General features: G+C 37.2%; 1 protein-coding gene across 1 annotated transcript; it reads right to left on the bottom strand.

The window, feature by feature from the left end:
* Positions 1 to 3,539: 3,539 nt before the first annotated feature.
* LOC118853689 (olfactory receptor 8K3-like) lies at positions 3,540 to 4,481 on the bottom strand. The gene has a single exon (XM_036763877.1). It carries the CDS (start codon positions 4,476 to 4,478, stop codon positions 3,540 to 3,542), a length of 939 nt encoding a protein of 312 aa, XP_036619772.1. The 5' UTR covers positions 4,479 to 4,481.
* Positions 4,482 to 8,814: the final 4,333 nt, after the last annotated feature.

Raw genomic sequence — 8,814 nt, 5'->3', positions numbered from 1 at the left:
TATTCTTGATAATTTGGGGTCCAAAATGTTATTTGGTTACAAACACATGTGTGTCATGAATATGGTACCATCTTGATATTGTTAGACACTGTGAAGAGATGACTCATTATCATCTCTGTGCTGTAACCCATCCCATGACTGATATTGACCCTTCTTCTCCTGGATGAAATTTTCTGTGGATATGGTATTCCTTTCTGATACTCTGAATGATCCCAGGCAAAGCTGAGATCTTGGTATGGCACCATTCCTAGGATTTGCATGCTGGTACACTATCCTGGATGTTGTACCTCCTTTAGTCACAATAATTGGCCTTCTCTCATGCTTTAGTTTCAGCATTATAAATAATAAGTTGGGTAACTTTTCAAAATAGAACATATCCTCCTTCATGAACTCTGATTTTAACCTCCCATTTGTTTATGCATTTTCTTCCTGTTTTTATTCCACACCAGGTCTCTCAGAGTCATTGTCTATCTAAGGGAATTTGAGAAGATGAGGGAATGATTTTTCAGGAGTCTGGGCACCCCCCACAAAAAGTGCTAAATATTATACTTTTAGGGAGTCATTGTGCTATCAGTTTTGTAAGTAATTAAAAGACAATAGCAGTACTTTTGGAAAACCTTTCTCATTATTCCAGTTTTGAAAGGACTATCCAGTCAGAAATGTATCTTCAATCTGCATATACCTGACATTTCCCTAGGTTTCATGATGATGTATTCACTTCAGTCTGAAAATACAGATCACAATTTACACCTCAGTAATTCCTCACAACTACTAAATATGGATAGTCAGGAAAAAAATATTCTACATAACATTTCAAAAACTACTATATACTGACAATTTCTTCAGGATATAGCAAGGTCTAATTGGTTTAGGAATTGAAAATGAACTTGGAGGAATTTCCAATCATATATTCCCTGGACGTGGTAGAGTTTGTCTATTAATACCATGTGGCTAAATGAGGTAGGAGCTTCATGTTAAAGTTGACAAGTTCACTGGCATGACTCAGTGAGAAGCACATTCCATTCAGTACCAGAATGGCCTATTCAGGGACTCATTAAGGTCAAATTGTTTATTTCTTATATGTGAAAATGTTATCAGTACTCTTATGACTGTCATCGTTAATTATATCATTTGAAAGTCTTGGGCTGAGCCAAGTATGATGGAGTGATTAAAAAGAAATAAAACTGTGTAGAAGGAGATAACAAGGAACAATTATCTCAAGCAAATGAGGCTCAAAAGAGGAACAAAATAATACAGAAGAATCTATTGGGTGAGGTTGGGGGAGGGGATCAGTCTTGAACCTTACTGTCATTTTGAGTGGGTTAAAGAGGAAACCACATAAATTTCTAAATGAGTAAAAAGTCTTCTGAATTCTGAAAGAAATAAGAGGGCAAGAGGATTGAGCAGGGGGGAGGAGAAGGGAGGGTCTTTAAAACATTTTTATAGAAATAATGTTAGATCTAAATAGCTGACATAATATATGCTGTTCATGAGTAGATAAAGCCAATATGATAAATTAATGAAAATTTTACCTAACTGATCTCTTTATTCAATACCACCCCAATTAATTGACTAAAAATTATCTTAATAAGTTAGGAGAAAAATAATAACAAAGTTCATTGTGAAGGAAAAGGTCATCAAGTACAAAGAAACCAGGGAATAATATGTAAAGGAAGTAGTATCAGACTTTAAAATATAAGTTAAGAGAATTGTTGAAGTATAAAATGAATAATTCCTATTTTTTCAAATAAAAATTTTCTGTTATAAAGCCAGTTATAGCCAAGAACAAAAGGAATGCAGAAAAGTGGGGAAAACAAACAAACAAACAAACTCCAATAGACAATCTCTGGAGAAGATTTAAATGGGTTGGAATATTGATGTGGTGTACAAAATAATGAGCTGGTTGATTTAAAAAAAATAGAAAGATTTGTACTTATGATAGAGGTTATTTGCATTCAGAGAAAGAGATGACAAGTGGAAATAAGCATAGGGAGGTGCTACATATTTGTGTATGAGTACATATATATCTATATATATACATACATATAAGTGTGTGTGTGTGTGTGTGTGTGTATTCTTTAAGGCAAGGGATGGACTGGGAACAATGGCAAAATAGAGTAGAAATTGCACAACAGAAAACAAAAGAAAACCTACAGGGAAGCAAGTAAAAGTTGGATAGTTTTAAAAAACAACGTTGTATTTATTATGTAGGTTTTCCTGAAATGGAAATTTATGGTTTTATATTGAATTTTGTCTTACCGTCTACTGTCTACATGACAAAGTCCTTTTTTATTTCTTTTTTCATTTTGTATTTACATTCAAAATGAATCTCTAAAAAAGAACATGACTTGAGAACTGGTTAAAGACACTGTGCTGTTAGCACAAGGGATAGGTTTACGGCATCATAGAATTTTAACAGAAATAGCACTTAATGTCATCAAACTCCCAAATTTTATAGGTGAGTGGGAGTCAGAGAAGATAAACTTATTGCCCAGAATATCAAAGGTCACAAGTAATAGACTTTTATTTAAACCCAGGCCATTTAATATTCTTCAAAGGAATGTTCCAAGTCAGATTTATTTTAAACTTTAGAAAATTAAATCTATCCTGAGATTATTGGGGCACCCTGGATAATCCAGTGTTCTTTCCATCCTAGTAGTAAAATGAAAAAAAAATTATGTGGGACTAAACCTGGGGGAAGAGATAGAATTTTTCTTCAGAATTCGAAAGAATTATTATAAAGAAGAGGCAATCAAAGTGTTGTACTTCACAGAAGAGACCAGGAGTTTTGGCTGGAAGTCATAGAGGGGAAATTTAGGTTGTGATAAGGACAAATATCTTCACAATAAGAGATGTTCAAAAGGAACTTGACTGTTCTGTTGGATAGTGGGACTCTCGTGCACACATTGCTTTCCTGAGTAAAATGTAAGTTCACTGATATAAGCCACTACTTTTTAAAAAAAATTATCTGCATAGGCCCAATAACTAGAAGAGTACCTAGAACCAGCACTTTCCAAATGCTTGGTAATGGATTTTCCCAGGCAAGGAAATTTCTTTTTTTTGGAGGGGGAAGGCAGGGCAACTGGGGTTAAGTGATTTGCCCAAGGTCACACAGCTAGTAAGTGTGTCAAGTGTCTGAGGCTGGATTTTGAACTCAGATCCTCCTGACTCCAGAGCTGGTGCTCTACTCACTGCACCACCTAGCTGCCCCACCAGGTAAGAAAACTTAAAAGAAAGTTAGGCTGCAACTATTGCAGTATATAATGAAGTAGTTTGTTGCTGTTTATAAAGATGTTTTGTATTAATCATCTAAAAGTTCGCTTTAAATAATCAGTCCAATAATTAAGAATTTATTGGAGGTTGGCTACTAAAAAATACTTATAATGAATCAAAACTCATTCTCTGCCTGCATATTAAGAGAAATGTTTTCTCTTTTTTCTCTAGGAGACAAAAGAAGAATCAGGGAGAAGTTGAAAGATATCTAGCACATATTTACTTGCAATGGATGCATACACTATGTTGTGAATTAAAGAGAACGCTTATATGATTTTTTTAAATACTCTCCTCAAGGCACCATTTACCTCTTTGTTCCTCAAGCTATAGATCAGAGGGTTGAGCATGGGGATGACCAGAGTGTAAAACACAGAAGCTATTTTGTCTTTCTCAAAGGAATGGCTAGATTGGGGCTGTAGATAGATAAAGATGAGTGTCCCATAAAATATAACCACCCCTGTGAGGTGAGAGCCAAAAGTGGAGAAGGCTTTGTGCCTGCCCTCAGAAGAGTTCATCCTGAGGATAGTCACAAGAATGAATGTATATGAGATGAGGATAATCAGAAGGGAAGAAACAAAATTGAATCCAGCAAACATCATAACGATTAGTTCAATCTCACTTGTGTCTGAGCATGCAATGGATAATAGGGGAGCACCATCACAGTAGAAGTGTCTTATTACATTTGATTTACAGAAAGATAATTTAAAAAGTTTTATTGTGACCAATAGGGATACCATGGTGCTATAGAGGTATGACACAGTCACCAAGAGCCAACATACCATGTTTGACACAATAACCATATAGTAGAGGGGCTTACAGATAGCAACATAGCGATCATAGGCCATGGCTGACAGGATAAAAAGTTCACTGGCAATAAACATCACATAAAAAACTAACTGTATTGCACATTCATTATAAGAAATGATATTTTTCTCTTCTATGAATCCAACTAGCATTTTTGGCCCAATAGCTGTTGAATAGCCAAGATCAACAAATGCCAGATGCCTGAGGAAAAAGTACATGGGGGTTTGGAGGTGGGAATCAACACTGGTTAGGATGATCAGGCCCAGATTCCCCACAACTATGGCCATGTAGTTGAGGAGAAACACAAGAAAGAGAGGGCCCTGTAGCTCAGGACGGTTTGTGATGCCAGTGAGAATGAATTCAATTGCCTGGCTCCCTGTGGTTTCATTCAGAATGATCATTGTTTCTATCCAGGAAACATAATCTGAGAAGAAAAGAAAGAAGCCTTCTTTGAGTACTGTTCGCATAGATAACTAGGCTGTTAATGGCTAGAAATGTGTTACATAGACATTATCAGGAATTTTCTTACTCCTTTAAAATGTAATTTTTTCCACTTAGTTGTCATAGGGTTCATTCATTAAAATTGAAATAATATCACATTTTATCATTTGGTACAGAGTCACATCTAATCACATCATATGAAATCACACCCATATCTTGTCACAAAGAGGATAGTGAATGTGGTTTTATTCTAATAAATACTAAATTATGAAACTACTTTTCTTCAAATGATGGGACAGGACAATATTTTAGATATATTTTAATATATTTCCAAGTTGACTTTGATGCTAATTTGAGATAGGATAAATAACATTCCACACATTTCCAAAAATCTTCTTCTAGTCATGAAATCATTTGGTTTTTGGGTCATTGACTATGACTATCAGTTGTAAAGTGTTAAGAAACTCTGAGAGATGGATTTTGCTTTTTAGGGGTGGCCTTAACCAGTGAAGGTAAAAGTCCAGAATCTATTACAGTCCCTCATGGAGTCATTAATGATATGATATCCAGGGAGACCCCGTATCTCCTCATTCTCTGCAGTCTTCCTTGACTTTGTCTTTTCAGAGAGAAAAATCTTTGCATCTAGATTATGAAGGTGACGTAGCCTAACAGTTTTGGTGTTTTCAACATATCTTATTCTAAGAGACATGAAAATACTTTTTTAATGCTTCTTGTTTTCAGATGATCCCCATTTACCTAGCATTGGTTGAAAGATCATTCTGATCTCACATATTATTAGTGACCAATATCTCTTGGCAGGAACTACTTTATGTCCCTGATTGCAGAAAAGTTTCTAAGACAATTGCTACAGTGAGGCACTGTCATTTGATGGCTGTCCTAGAATAATTTTATTCCGTTTCAATTTGATCAAATTCATCCCAAGGCCACAAAATTCTCCTATTTACCTCTTTAATGGGTACAGAGATGGACTTTTTGACTGAGATTTTTGAACTCCACCTTTTTGTTGCACTTGAACTTAACAAACAAAGAATAATGTTACCTGCTTATTTGGGAGGCAGAATCTTCTGTAGCTTGTTCATCTAATCTGTGCTGCCAGCTGCTAGAGTCAGACTTTATGGCTTTTGCTGTACCCATGAGGCCATGTCCCTGAAGCAAGGGAAATGTTTAATTAATTTTGTATGAGCATGTCATGGAAATTGCCCAGACAGTAATGAGTGAAAAAGTTCCCTAGTCTATCTAATTTCATGAAGCATATTGAAGGCTTCCATTTGTGGGTGATATGCCATGGTTGCATCATGCCCAGGAAAATTGCAATGACTTTTGCAAGACGAATGTGGCCAAGAACACTTTATTTTAACCACACACACACAAACTAAAGACTAAGTAGCTGAAGAACACCTGTTATCTAGAATATAAAATAAAGTTGAATTAACAAGATGGAGAGTTGACTTTTTTGGATGCATCCCTGGGTACAAACTTAGTGTTGGCTACCAAAAATAATTTAGGGTACATGAGCAGGCTGGATTGCCTTTAGAGAATTACAAGGTCTTTTAGAAGGAATTAGGTGGTGCAGTGAATAGCGATCTGGGCCTGCAGTTAGGAAGAACTGATTTCTAATCCACTTTCATACACTAGCTCTTTGACTTATGGCAAGTAACATAACATTGCTCTGCCAATTTTTCTTTCTGGTAAAATTGGGCTAATGAGAAATCAACGTGCTGTGATTGTTATAAGGATCAAATTCAATTTTTATCTGGTGGCTAAGTGGCCAAGTAGATTTGTCTTTGGATCTGGAGTCAGAAACAGCTAAATTTAAAAGTTATTTCATATGCATAAGGTCAGTGTGAACTTTTTCATCTATCTTAATCTTTGTCTGCCTCAGTTTCTTAAGCTTTTGAAAGGAGATAATTACACTTCCTAGTCAGATTATTTTGCAGATCAAGTGAGATTTTATTTGTAAAGTGGTTAGCATAGACACTGTCAAATAACAGGCATTTGATAAATGCGTGCATATTCTCTTTCCTACTGACTCCAATCTTTCCTGAAAGAGACCCATGTACTTATTTTTAAAGATGTTTAACAATTTTTTTTGAATTCAAACTACTCTATCTCTCTCTAGTTCCCTTCCCTGAGCATCAAAAAAGTAAACAATATAATACCCATTATATATGAGATATTATGCAAAACATCTTCCCATATTAGTCATGTTGCAAAAAATATATGTAAGAGAAGACAAATAAATTGAAAAAAGAATATTCTTCAATCCTCACTCTGTTTTTATGAGTCTTCTCTCTGAAGGTGGATAGCATTTTTTATCAACAGTCCTTTGGAACTGTCACGGATTGTTGTATAGATCTGAATACCTATGTCTTTCACAGTTTATTGTTATTACCTGTATTGCTGTTACTATGTAAAATGTTCTCCTGCTACTGCTTGCTTCAATTTGCATAAGTTCATATAAATATTCTCTAGGTTTTTCTGTAACCATCATTATCATCATTGGATATGCACTTTTTTGGATTCTTTGGGCATATGTTCTTTTTTTGGTAGTCCTCTGGAATGAGATAGTCCCTCCTTGGAATACACAGAATTCCCTTATTGGACATTGGTTTTAGACAAGTGGGGTCATAGTGCTGTCTTCCTTGAGTGTAAGAGAAATTGTCAATAAATTAAGGCCTTGTGTGGAAAGTAAATTTTTGTGTATGGAGAGGTTAGTGGGCTTTCCAGAGTTGGAGAGGGGGAACCTTAATGACTTTAGATGCCAAGAATAATATGTGAAACAATGAGGTCAATTTAATGCAAAGTCTTATTGGAATATGTTTGAGAAGACTGGGAGAGGGAATAGGGAGGCAAGAAGGAAGGAGACCCTTAATACGATTGAAAAATACATATTAACGTAATGGAAAACTCATGTAATGGTGGCGATATGTTGGAAAGCAGAGACACATGAGTCAATTTATCTGGGAAGGTTTTCTTCTGTGGGAAAGTTTATTATCCATGGAGTGGAAGGTATGCTCAAAAATATCCTTCTGAATATGAGATACTTAATCTCTGATTTTGGCAGCCACCTATAGCTAGACAATATTATATAAAATTTAGAGCACATAGTGGATTTTTGGAGTACACAGCTACAGAAAGGAAAGAAAAAAGTCATCATTGGCTAGGTATTTTTTATGGCTAGGAGCTGTATTAAATTTAAAATATAGGAGTCCCTCCAAAAACCTATAATAAATGGCTCTAAACCAATTCTAGAATGGCAGAACCCACAAAACAGCAGAGGGAAGCAGGGCTCCAGCCCAGGACAGCCTGGATGGTCTCTGGGTGAGGTCTATCCCACACGGAGCTGGGAGCTGGGAGCTGGGAGCTGGGAGTTGGGAGCTGGGAGCTGGGAGTTGGGAGCTGAGCAGAACTGAGCCCAGTGTGAGCAGCGCAGACCAACCAGATCAGGAGCCGGGCGGAATGTGCCCTACCACCCTGAATCAGTGAGCTGCAGCAGTTACCAGACTTCTCAACCCACAAACACCAAAGACTGCGGAGAAGGTTAGTGGGAAAAGCTGCGGGAGTGGAGGGAGTTCGTGGTTCGGCTACCAGCCCCGGGGGCAGTGGAGGTGGGGCAGCTACAGCTGTTGTTGCTTCCGGCCCCAGGCCCACCTGGTGGGAGGAATTAAGTGGCAGATCAGAGCAGGAGTGCACAGCCTGCTGAAGAACTAAGCCCCGTCCGGGTTGGGGGTTCTTGGGGAAGGAGCAGTGCTGGTGTGGCAGAGCTGGTACATTCCCCCCCCCCCAAATGTGGAACATAGAACTCTTTAGTCTACAAGCAGTCATACCCTGCTGAAAAACTCAAGAGTCAAATTAGTTGTTTGAGAATATGGCCAGGCAGTGAAAATGGACTCAGATTCAGTCTCAGACTTTGCATTCTTTCTTTGGTGACAAAGAAGACCAAAACATACAGACAGAAGAAGTTAACAAAGTCAAAGAGCCTACAACAGAAACCTCCAAGAAAAAACTTGAACTGGTCCCAGGCCATGGAAGAGCTCAAAAAGGATTTGGAAAAGCAAGTTAGAGAAGTAGAGGGAAAATTGGGAAGAGAAATGAGAAGGATGTGAGAAAACCATGAAAAACAAGTCAATGACTTGCTAAAGGAGACCCCCCAAAATACTGAGAAATACACTGAAGAAAATTACACCTTAAAAAATAGACTAACTCAAATGGCAAAAGAGCTCCAAAAAGCCAATGAGGAGAAGAATGCCTTGAAAGGCAGAATTAGCCAAATGG

This window comes from Trichosurus vulpecula, chromosome 6 (assembly GCF_011100635.1).
Source record: "Trichosurus vulpecula isolate mTriVul1 chromosome 6, mTriVul1.pri, whole genome shotgun sequence".
Lineage (NCBI taxonomy): Eukaryota > Metazoa > Chordata > Mammalia > Diprotodontia > Phalangeridae > Trichosurus > Trichosurus vulpecula.
This window is presented reverse-complemented; position numbering and strand designations above follow the sequence as displayed.

Coding starts and splice junctions, on each gene's coding strand:
- LOC118853689 (XM_036763877.1), bottom strand. CDS start 4,478: ATGATCATTCTGAATGAAACCACAGGGAGCCAGGCAATTGAATTCATT.